General features: G+C 40.8%; 1 protein-coding gene across 5 annotated transcripts in view; it reads left to right on the plus strand.

Moving 5' to 3' along the window:
* TMEM232 (transmembrane protein 232) overlaps positions 1-18307 on the plus strand; it is a 149855-nt gene that overhangs the window by 49364 nt on the left and 82184 nt on the right. For all 5 annotated transcript variants that reach the window (XM_081880441.1, XM_081880440.1, XM_081880437.1 and 2 more), the window contains 2 exons: positions 8584-8707; positions 9205-9424. In XM_081880441.1, coding sequence (XP_081736567.1) covers positions 8584-8707; positions 9205-9424 — 344 coding nt within the window. The remainder of the gene's footprint in view (positions 1-8583; positions 8708-9204; positions 9425-18307) is intronic.

Here is an 18307-nt window from a genome sequence, read left to right on the forward strand (position 1 = left end):
ACTGTGGGAGGCAGTGGAAGACAGGAGTGCCTGGCATGCTCTGGTCCATGGGGTCACGAAGAGTCGGACACGACTAAACAACTAAACAACAACAACAAATCATGGAGCAAGGGTAGAAGTGGGATGTGAAATATTGTGCTGTCACTCCAGTTGTTCTGAAAATGTAGAATATTCTGACTTAAACTCTGGTAGTTTGTAGCTATCATGGAGAGACTATTCCTGTAACTGCCATGTGTAACTTGGAATAATGTATGAAATTTATGTAGTGATACGTTACCAGTGTATATTTAAGGCACTGTTGACTTGGACCAGAGACTCTGGAAGGAAGCCCAGAGACCTTAGTCACTATCTCAGTGTCTTGGCAGGGGGAGCTGCTGGCCCAATTTCATTGCAATGCAGCATCACCACTCTAGGTGGTCAGAGGTCAGAACTACAGGTATCAGCCCAGCAGGGATAAAGTCACGCAAGAAACCGATAAGGTCCCATCTGTTCCTATAAAGCTGCCAATTCTCACAGAGCAACTTGTTGCTCTGGTACAGACAGCCTACCTCTGCTTGACCACCTGCTAAACCATCTGTTGCTTCTGGGCCACCTGCTCTATAGGGTCTTATGACAGTAACACCTAGGAATCCATAACAATAGCGAGCATTCTTAGTAAACACAGCTTCAAGATAATAAGGTAGTTCTCATGCTTCCCCCATATCATGTCTTATTAGACTGTAAGCTCTTGCCTTACAGTCTTTTTGTTAGTTTTTTGCTTTGTAAAGCACAGTGAATACTGGTGGTGCTATATTCATATATTTATTTATCTATTGAGCTACATATGAGACATATTTTATATACAACAGACAATTCAGAGAGTTTTTATTTATGTTAATTTAGAATCTGTAAGAATGTACTCTCACTCATCCTGATCTGCTGCCTTATCAGTTCAATGTTATATCACTGGTATTTGGCTGAAATAAAAATGATGGACCTTGATCTGTTAATCTGCAGTCTTAAGATGATGATTCTGAAAATGATAATATTCATGTAGTGTTCTGAAATCAAGGGGTCTAACCACGAATGGATGTTTTCAGGATCTTGCGCCTAAGGATATCCTAGGGGTTATTAGATTATTAATAGGAATTCTTCTTATCTGGGGCAGTGAGCTTAACTGTAGGCAGCAGCATAATAGAGCAGATTTCTTATATATTTTTTGCTAAATATGTGAAATGAAATGAGCTTCAAAAATATAACCATTTCACTGCATGCCTCTTCTGTTTTTCTTTTTCTTTTTTGGTTTTGCTTTGCTGCCTTTCAGTAAGTGCTAAACCCTTAGGGACGGTGTTTGAGCTGTGGTACCCTTTTTTCTTCTATTCTGCTTGTGAAGCCCAACTTAAATCTGCTTTTTAGTGAAGACAGTGCTAAAACTTGCTTTTAATGTGAGGTTCACTAAATCAAACCATACTTCTGGTTTTTATTTAACTTTTCAAAGAGTATCGCTTTTGATACTTGAATAGGACAATGAATTGGCAAAGAAAGTGGAGAGCCTGCTCCAGACAGAACTGATGAAGGTTTAATAGAATGTATTTCCATTTTTCCTTAAGCGCTCTGCATAAATTATTTAAAATTTTTAATATTATGGAATGTCCCTTTGCCCAATCAGATGACATAGTGCTTGAGGAAGCTATAATTGTGCAGTTCCCTTTTCCAAAACAGTTCAACAGTTATGTACAGTGGTACCTCAGGTTACATACGCTTCAGGTTACAGATTCCGCTAACCCAAAGATAGTGCTTCAGGTTAAGAAATTTGCTTCAGGATGAGAACAGAAATCGTGCTCCAGTGGCATGGCAGCAGCAGGAGGCCCCATTAACTAAAGTGATGTCTCAGGTTAAGAACAGTTTCAGGTTAAGTACGGACCTCCGGAACGAATTAAGTACTTAACCCGAGGTACCACTGTACAGCTAATACACCATTAAACATAATGTCATTTCTAAATATGTTGTCTTTGGAAGTTGAGTAAAACTCAGTTGAATACCACCCATTATTTATTACTAAACAGTAAACTACTACAGTGGAACCTCGGTTTTTGAACACAATCTGTTCCGGAAGACTGCCCAACTTCTGAAACTTTTGAAAACCAAGGATCAATGGGTAGTCTGCAAAATCCATTGAAAAAAATGGAAAAACACGCCTTGGAAGCTGTTGGACTTCCGAGGCGCGTTCGAAAATGAAAACATTCACTTCTGGGTTTTCAGTGTTTGGATTCCGAATCGTTCGGCTTCCGAGATGCTCAAAAACTGAGGTTCCACTGTATATGGCTATGTGCACATGTAACACTCAGCCAAACTATGCTTTACCACAAGTGTGTTGGCTCCCCAGGAGGAGATTGCAGCCGCTTTGCTCCACCCTGGTTCTTTTGGCAGAGGAGCCGAGGTTTGGCTTAGTGTGTTGTCCAAACACGGGGTCACGGTTCAACCCTTTCTGTGATACGCAGACCAGACCTGTATTTGTTGCTGTCATTTGTCTGAGGCCGAAACTTGGAACAAAGTGTTATGGTTCAGAATATGATGCGGGTCCTATAAATTATATCATTAAATTCAGTTCTGATGTAGCAAGCTAAAATACAGGAGTTCTTGTTGGATTGGTAAATTAATGCAAGACAGAAAAACACACACAAATGCAAATCTGGCAGATATGGGCTGGGCTGGGCTTTTTTTCTTCAGTCAGATAGGGTGTTTGTTTGTTTCTTTGTTTGAATTGAGAGATTGTCCTGTCCATTTTTAAAGAACCCAGTACTTTCCCCTCAATAATCAAAGCTAGCTGCGTATCTAAAATAGAATGTATTTACCCTCCTCAAGTGAGAAACACAAATGTGAAACACTGCTTTTATCCCTTGACTGAAATAATAAGGGAAATAGGGAAATGATTGTTATACTTCCAGTGTAAACACCCTTATTCAATTCAAGTTTGAGTGATGCACAATTTTAACCTAGTGGTCTTGGCTCATACCGTATTGCCAATTTCAGCAAGCTGTGTTCTGATGTTAAATACATTAAATGAATGCATCTAATTCTCTCTTAGAATTTGATGAGTGTTTTTCAGCTGGTTCTAAGAGCTTTTCAGGGGGATATGATACAACATTTTTGTGTCGCTTGTTACATTTTCCAGGACATTGGCTAAAGCTGTATCATATATCCAGTGCCTTACATTGTTGTCAGCAAGCCCTCCTGGAATCATTTTTCATTTCTTCACACAGTCAGAGTTCTGTTATTTCTAAAACATTCCTTTCTTAAGTCTATATGTGAGCTAATGAGATCTGGTTACTTTTTCTGAAAGGACATTTTCCCCCCTGGATTCTCAGCCATATAACTAAGTCTGAATGAAGAGAAAATGTTGCCAAAGAACCAATAGTTTGACATAAGGTTGTTGACATTGATGAATCATTTTTATTCATATATCACAGAGGTAGCCTTGGGGTAAACTAGCAAAATGGAACTGAAAGTCATTTAGAAAGAGGCCATTTTAGGGTTGCAGATAATGTCATAGCAATAAAGAATACCATCTGCATTTTCTTTGGCCTGACGAGATTTTTGAAGGCAGCTGTCCCTAGAATTAACGTGCAAATTGGATATTTACAGATCAGCTTTATTCTTCATAATGTCATGATTTTGTGAAACCCAAGACATCCCCTTGAACATAGCTTTAATGCCATTTTGCAGGAGTAGACAACTTATCTATTGTTTGCTTAAGAATCATTAACTTAGCTAATGCACAGTATTTTGTATAATTTTATTAAAGTCATGCATTACTGCTATGCTCTGTCGATGTTTTGATGACACTTCTGTACAACTATATTACTGTATCTCGGGTTTTTTTTAAATTTGAAACCAAAAAAATGTATGTTAGAAAGAGTTCTGTTTTATAAATACCACAGACCATTGTTTGTTACAAGACTTACATGATTCGGATTGGCTGTAGCTTACATTATCCATTAAGATTTGAGTTTAATGTTCAAAATATGGATATCTGAAGAAAATTCTCATATATGGCCCGTCACCTGATTAAATAAATCTTAGTTGTTGTTTTTTGTCCAGGGGTTCTCAAACAGTAGTACAAGCTTCATTCATGTGGTCTTTTGTGTGTCTGTGGATTTGTGGTTGAAGACAGGTGACGGCACATCCAGTGCATTAAATATTTATATTGATTTTTAATTGTATTTATATTGCTTCTTTTATTTCTTACATTGTACATGCCAGTTTGAATTTTATGAAATTCATATTGCAATACAATAAACTATGATATATAAGAAATAAAAGAAGCAGTAAAAGATATAATTAAAAAGCATAATGCATCTAGCACAGTGCATTACAATTGCTCCAGCGGGTAGAAAAACATAAAGCTGTGAGCCGAGACCCTCAGGGATTTTCAAGTGGTCAGTGAGGAAAATTGTGGGTGAATCACTGTAGTAGAGAACTATTGGTGCCCCGCTTTCCACTGTAGTTATGTCTGTGAAATGCCCAAATGGTCCCCAGCTTGGAAGGATCCAATCTTTATTTTATTTTTCTACCTCATATTGCAGTCAATGGGAGGGAAGTTGTCTGTATTGCTGACCTGGTTTAGTTTTACACTGTGTTTCCAGGCCTCATTTAGAATGTTCTTGCCACCTGCAGTTTTTATAAATACTCGTTTGACTTTTTTATTTAAAAAATCTGCAGCTTTTAAAGTTTGCAAAGGCCAAAGTTTCAAAAAGAAACCAAAGGCATGGAAAAATTGATCTAGCCAATTAATTTTAGTAAATGTTGTACTTAGTTATTTAAATGTTGTTACATAACTTTGACAAATTATAATTTTCATATCCTGCAGCCTACTGGTCACATAAAATTTGCCAGGAACTGCCTTAAGAGCAAATTAGATATTCTAACACTTATATAAGCAAAACCAAGCATCTGCCATGAGTACAAAGATATGGAACTGGGGCAACTTCTTTGGCCCCATCTTTAATAAGACCATTGGCATCTCCAGCCTCTAATACTGTACTTGACTCTTGGCAGCTTTCCAGAGCTTCCAAGCACTGCTACCTGTGATCTTTTAACTGACAGTACCAGGGAATGAGGGACGCGGGTGGCGCTGTGGGTTAAACCACAGAGCCTAGGACTTGCCAATCAGAAGGTCGGTGGTTCGAATCCCCGTGACGGGGTGAGCTCCCGTTGCTCGGTCCCAGCTCCTGCCAACCTAGCAGTTCAAAAGCACGTCAAAGTCCAAGTAGATAAATAGGTACTGTTCCGGTGGGAAGGTAAACGGCGTTTCTGTGCACTGCTCTGGTTCACTAGAAGCGGCTTAGTCATGCTGGCCACATGACCCGGAAGCTGTATACTGGCTCCCTCGGCCAATAAAGCAAGATGAGCGCTGCAACCCCAGAGTCGTCCACGACTGGACCTAATGGTCAGGGGTCCCTTTACCTTTACCTAGGCTACACTTTGCTTCTAGAATGTGTGGTTCCCTCCAACTAGGGTGGAGACTAAAGCCTGCCCTTACCGGGGATTGAACTGGTGGGTGGGGCGCTTATACGTGAAACGAATGGCCGCTCACCCCTTCTCGGGTGGGTGGTGGTTGTGGACCTTACCCCTGTCCACCATCCCCAGCAGCTAGGGCCTGGCAGAATCAAGGTGTGGGGATTCCCCACCCAATGCCAGCTTCAACTGGGCCAACCAGAGGCCCTGCTGGTTGAGCAGTGCCCTGCAGACTGGCTGGGCATTGCCTGCAGGCTGTCTCTGGTCAGCTGTCAGCCTATAAAAGCCCCTTGAGCCTGCCCTCTGCAGCACGGTTGGCTGAAGAGTACTCTGTTGCTGAGTGTCAGCAGTCAGAAGGGAACACACTGAAACAAAGGTGAGGCTGGCAGACTGTTATTGTTCAGGCAAAGTCTCAGCCCTTGCCTAGGAGAGGTCATTGGGCAGCCTGAATCTTCTGGGCCACTCCATAGCACCAGAACTCTTCACCAACTTGAAAGGTGTTCCACCTCACACTTCTGATGGCTCACCACACAGGGCAGCTGCTCACAGAGCCAAGAGCCCCTGGTTAGCTCCAAAGGGTTCTGGCACCAACCATACTTTATAATGTTATCAATACAGAAACAGATGGAAACCAAACCATAGCATCTAGAACATAGCTCGGTATTATGCAATCTGCTTTTCTTATATTGCATTCTAAAATCATAATTACATTTGCTGATTTTCCCTTTCCCTCATTCCTTATAATAGCTCTCCCCCCAAACTCTGACCTTATTACCAAATGACTAAAATATGTATTATGTGAATAGTCTTTCTATTAAGTCAATCTTTGCTGATGTTTTGTGAATTTATTAGCTTGGTGTGTAGTTTCTCCCTAATGGACAGGCGGAATTAAATGTAATAGCATTGATCCCACCAATGTCCTACTGGTCACCTTCTCCTGTGTTCTTCTCAGTGAGCACTAACTTTTGATTATACAATTATTCATTTAATTATGGCACATCCTCACTTTACTTCCCATCTAATTAGCTAGATAACTCCTCTGTCATCACATGAATAGTATTAGGGTTCATAGATATTTAACCTAATGTTTTCCATTGGCTCTAGTGTCTATATGACTGCCACATCACACTAATTAAAAAATAGCATTAGGCACACAGTAAGTAAAATGGAGCAAATAGACAGAAGTGAAAAATAAACAAGATTATTGAGAGTTGGATCAGACCAGAGATTAATGCAGTCCACCATTTTATTCCTAAGAAAAACCAGCCAGACGCTGGCTTGATAATAAGGCAGTTTAGCCCTACTAAACTACCTGCTTGCAGCAAAAGCCCACAAATACTTGTGATGGAGTCTATCTTTTGTCAGTACAGTTTTGCAAAACATGATGCTATCCAATAAAGTTTTAGATAGAATATTCCAGTATGGCAGGCATTTACACTTGTACCATGATATGAATGAACCAAAATCCTTCTGTTGTGACATAACTGGTTTATCCCTCACAGTGTTAAGTTTCTGTTTTTTTGAACAAAACACAAATGGTTCAGATACAGCAGTGCCCTAACCGTCGAGTCTTTAGGAACAATATCATAGTTAAATAGAGCCAGTGAGGTAGTTCATCTGGAAGAATTTGTGCATATGCTATATATATTTTTTTTTATTTCAGTGGAAACTTACCCCATCTAAGTGGCTTGGTGAGATGTTGTTACCAACATTTTAGAGTACAGAAGCACTTCTATATAATCCTATCTTTGGAGGGAAAGGACCAACTAAAATGCCACATGAAATTAAATGATACACTGAAATTGAGATCTTTTTCTAGATGCTGCCTTTTTCTCATTGGAGCACTACTTTACCACTACTCCACCCAAACAACCTCACCTTGCATCGCTGTCTGATTGTGGGTGAATTACTTTTTACCAGTGCTCAAACGTCTAACTGGAGTAGCTGATAAATATCACTTCTTGCCCCCAACAAGCACCAACAACTCCAAATGCCAGATTTCATAACCTTTGGTGTGCCTAAGTTTCACCAGTGGGGATATAGGAGCAAGGGTCATCCATACACCATTTTGAATTACTTGTCCCAGTCCCACTTTTTTTCTTTTTTCGAGGCTATGAACTCACTTACTCCATTAAGCAAGCATCCATCTCCTACAGTTTTTTAAAAAATGTTTTGCCCTACTCTTCCTAATAGGTTTTGTAATATTGCTCTTCATTCATTCATTCATTCATTCATTCATACTCCATCTGTTATCCAAGGAGCTGAAGGTGACATACTTGTTTCTCCAGTATAGGCTGGAGCTGGGACAGAGCAATGGGAGCTCACTCTGTTGCGGTGATTTGAACCGCTGACCTTCTGATCGGCTAGCTCAAGAGGCTCAGTGGTTTAGACCACAGCGCCGCCCGTGTTCTGCCAACCTAGCAGTTCGAAAGCACGCTAGTGCAAGTAGATAAATAGGTACCACTGTGACGGGAAAGTAAACGGTGTTTCTGTGCTCTCTGGCTTCCGTCACGGTGTCCCGTTGCACCAAAAATCGTTAAATCATGCTCGCCACATGACCTGGAAAAGCTGTCTGTGGACAAACACTGGCTCCCTCAGCCTGAAAGCAAGATGAGCGCTGCAACCCCATAGTTGCCTTTGACTGGACTTAACCATCCAGGGGTCCTTTACATTTAACCTAGGCTAAGAGATAGTGACCGGCCCAAGTTTTCCCAGTGAGCTTCTTAGCTGAGTGGTCCTAGTCTAACACTCAAAGCATCACACCACACTGGCTCTTGGCAAGCTCTGATGAAGTGGAGTGGCCTCTATGGAAAAGAACCCTTGGTCTGGCAATCTAAGTCTTTACATTTAATGCAGGTATCCGAGACCCAATTTAGCAGAAGCTATGCCACATGAAAACACACTCCATGTGTTCATGTTACTGGTACCTCTCCGAAAGAAGTTAGCATTTATGAATAAAAAGTAGTTGGGAGTAAACACTGAAAACAACTAATCCTAATGCGAATATAGTTTTCCCGTTGGGAAAAAATATCAATTTATTCTTCTAATTTGGACTAATGTTTTTCTTTCCTATCCTGAAACATCTAGGTTGGAATCAGTGTTGGGCCTGATGGTCCTTGGAGAGACTGCCAAATTAAACATGTCCTGCCTGAGAGTTTTAATGGACCTAGTGAGAGATTTTATTTCAAGCTCTCTGCCTCTTCAGAAGCAGGTAACACCCAAGCTAATTTAGATGCAGGGAGGGAATGTGTTGAAAACCCTAAATGGAATAGAAGCAAAGCATTTACTGGTATTTTCTTTACTGTTTGTCTGTGAAGTTTATGTTGGCGCCAGTATTCCCGGTTGGGCAACTGACTAAGCAACCAGCTGTTCTAGTCGAATAAACCTGAAATCTGTAGCCTGAAACACCAGCAGTGTCTGATATGTTCAACAGAGGAAGCCACTTGTAATACTTACTTGGGAATAAGCCCCATTGAACACGATAGGTTTATCTGAGTAAGCATGTATAGAACTCAGCTGAGAGGTGCACTGTAAAAATTGCAGTGCATTTATCTGCCTGATGCATAAAATGTATTTGATTGTTTAAATGTCTATCTACCACTGTTCAGCCATGTTCCTGGATATATGTAGTTCCTTCCTTTCTTTAGAAATGTAATCTTGGTGTCACTGAGTGGGTACATGATAGAAATTTCACATTTCCTTCTACAGAAAAAGATCTACAAGGGAAACTTCTCATGCTGGCTTTGGCCTGTGGGATACATATATACCAATCTACTCAAAGAAGTCTGTTTACATGGCACTAGTGCAGATTTGCAAAAAACGGCTTTTCTTGGATTCTGTGATTGTGTCAAGGAACATAAAGGTGACAAAAGATTAAGAGGGGCAGGTTTACTAGATCTCTTGAGCTACCGCTCTTCACCTGATGACCGTAAGTACCAAAGATTCAAATTTCCTCCTTCATGTTGAGTGTATGTAGACATAAGGAGCTGTATCCTTAAAGCATCATGTTTCAGTTGATCTCATATAAATGAGTAAAGTTACTGCATTTGCACTGAAACACCTAATTGTCACCTATGCATTTATGAGTGGTAGTTCCTCCTTCAGAAAGTTCCAGAACAATGTCTTATTATAAGAAAGGTTGACTATAGAACTTTTAAACCAGAAGAAGCTGAGAAATTTCCTGATGTATCATACCACATGAATTATGAACAATGGCTTTCATTTTTCGTCTGTTAAATGTAAATACTGTGTTGTATATATACCTTTGGTCTACATATTACTTGTAATTATAATGATAAAAATACATTTTTAAAAAAGTGCTCCAAATTTCAGGATTATAGTAAAAAGGTATTGGTCTTGTTGGAAATTAATATTACAATATTGAACACACTTACTAGGGATTTAATGGGGCTTGTTTCTAAATAAATATACTTATGATCAAAGGAATATTCAAATTACAGCCCATGCTCCTTTCAGTAGGAACATAATAACTTCTAATTAACCACTTTAAAATGTGCCCTTAAGTAACATGAAAAGTTGGTGTGTCATGTCTTCTGGAACAACAGAAAATCCTCTCCATGCTTTTACATACTTAACAAATCTCAAGCACGCATTAATTGAACAGGAAATTTACAATGTTTACTAGCGCTACCCAGACAGAAAGAAAAGTCCAAGCATTTTAATGCACAGCTGATGGTACAATTTATTTTACAGGATAAAGTTAAAGCATTTGTTAGATGATCAGCTGGGATCAGTATGTTTGGAAAACGATATGATTTGTCTGTAGTCAACTTTAGCTGTGGAACTGGTCTAGCTGTCATCTTGCAGTTCTCTCTTGGGTGCCATCTGAGTAAACAAACTATGAGTTACTGCAGGGGTGTTGGCACTGTGAAAAAACATTCAGCTACATATCTTAAGTTACTGGGATGCGGTGGGTGGGTAGGAGAAGGAGCAGCTTCTCAAATATCCTATGAGATTTGTACAAGATCACAGGCAACGATCCAATCTTGAAGTAAAGTTTACTACTTAGGGGGGGGAAATTGGTTTAAGCCATAAGAAAGTTTATTTTAAACTAGATGAGCACTGGCACAGAGTCATCTGGGATCACAATCAATCTGTTTTTTTGTAATATCCATGGCACATTATTGATAAAGAAGATGTGATATTCAGAAAGTCATTTTAGCTTATGGAAGGCTAAAAAATAGGGACTTCAACACCTGTGATTTCAAGACAAAGGCTCACTTTTGATACTACTTGTCTCTATTTTTATTTTTAGGATTGCAGTAACAGTGACATCTGGACTGAAGCTGAAGTTCAGATGCACAATTATGTTATCAGCAACTTCTATATAGTGTGGAAATGTGCATGTGTTAAAGTCAGTAATACTAGATGTGGAATGACAAAATTCGATTCATTCAGTAACATGGCAGTAAAGAGCCATTCATTACCGAAGCACTAAGCCAAGTTTGGCAATTTACTTTGTTCACATGTGTTAAGTGATATGATGGCACTTGAAAGCATAATGAGCAATGGAAATGGAAGGGATACATGCTTGAAACCTGCTGAGTGAGGGGAAGTGGTATAGTGGCCATGTCAAGTGGTGCTGTTTGCTTCATTAAGGGTTCGTGCAATTTGACTATGGTAAGAAGGAAATGTGAGATTACTCATAGACTGTTTATGTAGGATTATGCTGGGCTTCAGCAGTCACAGCTTGAGGTCTTCCATGGAAGCCCATTTCTTGGATACTTCTGTAATGTTATATTTCATTTGGCTATTCAAAGCCTTTAGGTATCCTAAAGTGTAGGCCAATAACAGTGCTTGCATTTGCTTGTGAAAATACTTTAGGGAAGTTTCTCCACCCCCGCTTTTATGGATAATTTATTTATTTAGCACCTGCAGTAAACATGCAAGAATACAACATGGCATAGCCGCCCCTCAAAGCCAATATCACAAGGAAATTACAATTTAAATTTTGTCTGTGCAGGGAGATAATAGAGGAACAAGGAATGGAAGGGATAGATTAGGGTACAGAGCAATCAGGATAGAGGAGGTATGGGGAAAGGTCAGGCTAACAAGGAAGGAATAAATACAAGTGAATGCAGTTCTATTTTAGACTTCTTTCAGTTGTTGGTGTGGGTTGTTGAGTTACATGGAAGAGGTAGCTGGGGAACGGGGAGGGAGAGAGAGGTGGCACCACACAGATGAGAAGGACTTCCTGGGTTATGAAGCAGAAAGGGCAATGGGCAGAATAAATTAAAGAAGGAGAACCCCAGACTTCATCTATTATTTCCCGTCACTTCAACACAGCCATTCTAATAGTTGATCAACTTGACAAAAACTAGTTTTAAGTAGCATGTATTGAAACTGAGTCCATCATATCCTAAATGAACTCTATAATGTGTGATTTGACATAGTAATAATATTAATTTATTATACCCCGCCCATCTGCCCGGGTTTCCCCAGCCACTCTGGAATGCTGCCAACAGAATTAATGATGATGATGATGATAATGATAATACGATAAAACGATAAAACATCATACATTAAAAACTTCCCTAAACAGGGCTGCCTTCAGATGTCTTCTAAAAGTCACATGGTTGTTGATTTCCTTGACATCTGATGGGAGGGTGTTCCACAGGGCAGGTGCCACTACCGGGAAGGCCTTCTGCCTGGTTCCCTGTAACCTCACTTCTCGCAGTGAGGGAACCGCCAGAAGGCCCTCAGAGCTGGACCTCAGTGTACCTAAGCACCTTTTCTCCAAAGTGCACATTTCCTGATACCTTCCCAGGCATTCTTCCTTTAATCAGAAAATACTCGTTTGCACAGGTAAATGCTACAATATCTTTGTGTGCCGTGAACATGAAAAGTGCAGTAATCGTACTAGAAATGTGCCACTTCTGTGGTAAGATATAGACATTTTCTGTGACCTGGATAGATTTGCAACAAGAATTTGGAAGCCAAGCTAACCTGAGAAAATCAATCTAGGATAAATTATCAGCTCCTTGTTACCTACACTGTAGTCAATAAGAGTGCAGTGACTACCTCAGAAACCTCATTTAGGTACATTCAGACTGCCATAGCACTAAATATTTCCCAACCCTGCTCTGTGAACACCCACTCTGCTGTAGCCGTGGCAAAAACTGGGATTGATTTAGCAAAGTTATTCTTGCTGGTATGTGCAATTTAGTTATTTGCAAGTCAGGGTAAAAACCCTGTTTGCTAGACCTTTGGCTTGGGAATAACCTACTTGTTGTGCAGGAAAATCATGTTGGTCAACCCTTTCCTTTGGGGGTAAATAGCAACTTTGGGAGAAAGGAATGATTTTGCTGGTGTAGGGTGAAAGAGTTGAATACCTCTTTCCCTTTTGTGTGTCACCACCTTCCTGGCAAAAATCAGTCCAGAAGTAAATGAAACCTCTGAGGAAAAAGAGCTGTTGTCAGCCCAAGTACTTATGGGGTTCGAGAGGAGTTCACAGAGGTTACAAGCACACATACACCACATCAGCTAGGAAGAGGCTGATCTCAAGGATACCATCGATTCAATGGAACCTATTCACTCATGGCTACAGGCATGCCAAGTGTCACGGTCTGGTTTACGAGTGATCCAAGTCCCGGTTGAGGACGTCGGGACCAGGGGCAAGATGGTGGGGTGGGAGCAGGGATGAGAGTCCAGAAACCAGGAGTCAGGGAGTCAGGAAGCCAGGAGTCCGAGGTTCAAAGAGCCGGGAGTCAAGAAGCCAAGGGTCCGAGGGTCAGGAAGCAAGGAGTCACAAAGTCAAGGGTCCGAGGATCAGGAGGCAGGGAGTCAAGAAGCCAAGGTCCGAGGATCAGGAAGCATGTTGCTGTGGCAAAGAGCCAAAGGGAAATGCTGACCTTATATCCCTTCCCGGCTCTTGCCATCAGGTGCTGTGAGTTACCAATCGGCCTCACCTGTGCGGCTGCGCCTTGTCTCTTCAGAACAAACTTAGGAAGGCCCCAGTCCTGCAAAGCCCTACTGCTCACAGGGCCTGGATCCTGCACGCACTCCTGACACCAAGATGCTCAGGAACAGAGGCAGCATCATTCCTATCTGGCAGCTCTCATTCGTAAGGCTTAATCCAGAGGATGGCAGATTCCTCATGTGCTCCGATGACATTCCAGGAATGGTTTGGATAGCAGAGCCAGTTATAAATCTCAATTGATGCCAAGCAAGCCAGTGCTAAAACAACATCTCGTGTTATGCTGCTTGCAACTCTTTGCTGGACAGTTCCCCTGCTATCCATGACCTCTTGATCTCTGAATCTTGGACAGCTCCTTTTGCCTTTCTGGTTAGGCAGAATTTTGGACCAAACATTAGGGTTGAGAATCAGTGCTCTCATCTAATTGGGATTCCCTTATAGCTGCATTTTATTTAGTCTTGTTTGACCCTTAGATCAGGCTTCACTGCAGTAATCAGGATATATATCCAGGTCAGTAGAAAACATTATATCTCATTTTTGTTCTAAATAGATTTGGGGTTAGTTTTTGTTTGGGATAGTTCAAATGAAGTCTACGAAGAGACAATTAATCATGTTAATTCTTCCCATATGTAGTCCAAAGCACACATTTATTTTTATGTGTTGAGCTTGATTTTGTGCATAATACAGGAATACAGTCATTGCAAGTGAAAGGTCATTATTGTTTTTTCCAGTCCATCTTAATATTTTGCTTGTGGACGTATAGTCCATGGATAAGTGGGTCAAAATGCCCTTTACATGCTCTTTGTCTTTCATTTTTGGTAAGGTAACAGGTCCCTTGCTCTCCTTGTCAACGCTGAGATGAACTTTTCATCCTTTTCTTCTGCATCTTAACAAGATACATACTGCACGAAAAGCCTATTATTAACCTTCCTTTTTCCTCTAATAGTTGTGTGCATCTTAAATGATCTACCCACATAGCAATGTCGATGACATCTGTCATAAAAGCTGAGACAAATATATGTATGCTTGATTTTAAAGGCTGCTTCTAAAAAGCTTTGCCGCCACCACTGTGAAACTTCAGAAATGTTATGAAAAAAAATCAATGTCTTTGCAGTGCATCTGACCTCGATACATACAATTTTCATGTTTATCTTTTTGAGGCAGCCAGGAAACTTAAGTCTCAGCAGAGTTGAAGGGGAGCAGGGGTTTGGGAGCGTATCCAAACAGTCCTACTAAACACGTCCCATCTGCATTTCCCTTGAATTGAATGATCCTGCCAAATCCGTTGGCAGTGACAGTTGTGATGTTCCCCCTCCTTAGTAGACACAGACGAAGATATGCCTGTATAGAAGGCAGCCCAGCTTTTGGAGGGAGGATAGGGCTGTAATCAGAGAGCTGGGTAAGAACTTTGTCCCTTTCACTAGCACTATCAAATGCAAGGAAGTGAAATCAACCGAACTCGCTCGGAGGGCTGCCACAGGGAACAGAAAAATCATCAAGCTTGCAAGTGAGGAAGAAAGACTGGAGAGGTTTCATAAAATTGTGAGGTTCTGCTGCAGCTCTGCTGTTTCTCACTACAGTTGTTGTCGTTTGTCTGAAGACTATTAGATCAGACTCATTTGTAAGGCTATCTTAGGATGTAGTTTAAAACAGAGCACCTTTGATTAGTGTTGGGAATGTTCTAATGTGTTATATCTGTCTTTCTAATTTAAAAGCCTGTGAGGCTGCAGCTAGAACTTTATTAAAGGGAATGGGGGGGGGAGTACAAGGGAATTAAGAAACAGCTGTAGAACTATTTTTCCTTCTTCGTTAGAGATAGTCAATCAACTTGGACTAAGCCATTAAGTTATGAATTATGCACTTGAGATAAGTTGTGGGGGATGGTGAATAGGGATGGTTGTATCTTTCATTTTCTGTCAGTTTCATTTATTTATTTTTTGGTCTTCGGTTCTTCACATATCTGCTTCTCATTTATTTGCATTTTTGTTTTAAATCCTCATGAAAATTCACCAGCATTTTAGTGTGAATTTCTCCTAATAAACAGATTTCTGAATACCGTTTTGCCTGATGTACACATTTCTGCCCACAAATCCCCCTAATTCAGCACATTGTTCTGTATCTTTAGGTGCCTGACAAAACCATTCCTTTTTAATCATTCCTTTGGCTTTAAACTATCTATGGCCTTTTCACATGGGTGCAATGTTTTAATGTAATTAAAAAACCCACAGACAGAATTATTGTTTAGATCAGGGGTCGTCAACCTGGTCCCTACCGCCCACTAGTGGGTAGGGGGTTTTATGGCACAAGCTGAATCTTCCTTCCATCAAGCATTGGTGGGTGGCAAGGAAATTTTACCATCAAGAAAGATGCATTAGTGGGTGATAGGTATAAAAAAGTTGACTATCCCTGGCTTAGATCGTCCACCTACCCTTTACGCTGACTTTAATATATGTATGTTAGTATTGTACTTTGCTTAAAATACTATAAGTCACTTTGAATTGCCGTGGCAAAAAAGTGACCAACAAATTTAATAAATAATGATACAGTGGTACCTCGGGATGTGAATGGGATCAGTTCCAGAGCCCCGTTTGCATCCAGAAGCAAACATAACTAGCGACGGAACCTCTGCGCACACACGCGTCGCTTTTCGCCGCTTATGCGCATGCGCGCGACGTCATTTTGAGTGTCTGCGCATGCGCGAGCAGCGAAACTGGGAAGTAACACACTCCATTATTTCCGGGTTGCTGCGCATCGCAACTCGAACGCGCTCAACATGAAGCATATTCAACCCAAGGTATGGCTGTAATAATTTATATATGTTACATTGAACAAATATATGCATTTCAATGCATACTTTCTCCTAATGTGTGCATTTCGGTACACATTATTTGCATCACAAAATTTGGAGACGTATGAATTTCGAAGGGCAGCTGGGTTTTGCTTCATAAATTGTTTCAGAAAATGAGAACGATAGATTCACATTAAAATTCAAAATTAAATGAATTACTCCCCCCCCATCCCTAGTGGCAAAATGTTTGGTTAGCATCTGTGTGTCTCAGGATACAATGGAAGAGTGCGCCTTTGTGGGTGAAGTCAAACCATGGAGAGTTACAGCACCTGCTGTGGCTGTAGAGATGGATATGGATGTGTTTTGTTGCAGCTGGGGCAGATGAAGGCATCCACTTCTGCTGACGCAGGAGTACCATGGTGTTTCTTCTTTCTGTGCTCCTCCCAGTGGTCATTGCTCTTCTGGTCACTGCTGTGGATACATGGCCTGTCTCCAGGTGCTGTGGTCATCTGCAAGGAATTCCCATATGGCAGGATTAATCTTGCCAGCCCTTAATGTCACATTTGCAGGCATCTTTGTAAAGCAGAGTGGGTCTGCCAACAGGCCTGGTTGCCTGAAGCCAACTCCCTGTAGAGCACATCCTTGGGGATCCCGCCATCTTCCATTCTGTGGACACTTCCAAGCCAGCATAGACATCGCTGAGCCAAATAATTTTAATACAACAACCGCTTTACATCTTATCTGTGCAGTGACATGCATGAAGATCCCCAAGAACACTCCAAGAGCGCTTATGCTTAGCTTCAGTAGTGATTCATAAAGGAAAGAAACTGACTCACCAGTATGCGCTTGGTTTTCCCTAAACAGATGCTGTCAAATTATTGACCACTTCTGACCTTGCTTAGCTAATTAGATCTGACAAGATCACAGCCCAGGATACTCTGTCTGTGGCTCATTGCGACATAGATCTTTTTGGGTTGTCTGCTTACCTATGGTCATGCCATAGTGGGACCGAATAAAGCCTGCCAGAATTCCCATCACTCTACAAAATGCTTGTCTTGCTCCTACTTTGAAGAGTTCAGTTTTCAAATTTTGCTAAAAATGACAGGTTTCGCTGCCATTATCACTGTCTCATCAATCACATCAACAAAAGCTGAGCTCCCATGGAGAGCTTATTAAAGTCTGGGTTTAATATATTTCTTCTGCATTTATGTTAAAGATATTTACACATGTACACAGGCAAGTGTATGTGTATACATATATGTATGTCTGTGTGGAGGGGGAAGAGTGTATGCGTACATGTGTGTGTCCGTATGTGAATATATATGAAAATACGAAGGAAAGCATTTGCAAAGCAGATAATAAATGTAGCTGTGCTTCCAATTTATGCTTTACCCACTGAAAGCCATTCACATAAAATGAACATATTAAACTTTAATGTTTAATTCTCCCGTTTGTAGAATGTTACACAAACGGGAGCTCCTATTGGTGTCTGGAAGGTATTATTACTATTTTATTTCATTTATGAATTGCCATGAAGCATCTCGAAGCAATTTTGCAATACACTAAAAGCCACATACAAAACAACTGCACATATAAAAACAATTTCAAATAAATTCAGATAATGACTAGAAGAAAAGATTCCACTCGCCGAAAGAGAAAATTCTTCAACAAATGCCTAGAAGGCAATAAAGACAGTGCTTGTGATAGGTGATGGGAGAAAGTTTCAGAGGGCAGGTGCTGCCACACTAACAGCCGAGTTTTGTCATTGTCAACCCTACAGGTTGTCCTGTCCTGCAAAATGTAGTGATTGGTTAGGTGTATAAGGGATAAGAAGATCTTTTAGGTATCTTGGGTTTATAAGTCTGTGTACACCACAGCCAGCACCATGAACTCAACCCGATAGCTAATTGGCAGAGTACCATTCTTTCAATGGGGCAATGACCATATTCTGCCTCGGTGAGAAATCAACTAACCACAGTTTGCACTAGCTGAAGCTTCTGGGTCACCTTCAAAGTCAGTCCCACACAGAGTGCATTGCTGTGATCCAGACTGGAGGTTACTAGCCCATGTATGAGAGTAAATAGGTT

This window comes from Podarcis erhardii, assembly GCF_964252035.2.
Source record: "Podarcis erhardii genome assembly, chromosome: 11".
NCBI lineage: Eukaryota > Metazoa > Chordata > Lepidosauria > Squamata > Lacertidae > Podarcis > Podarcis erhardii.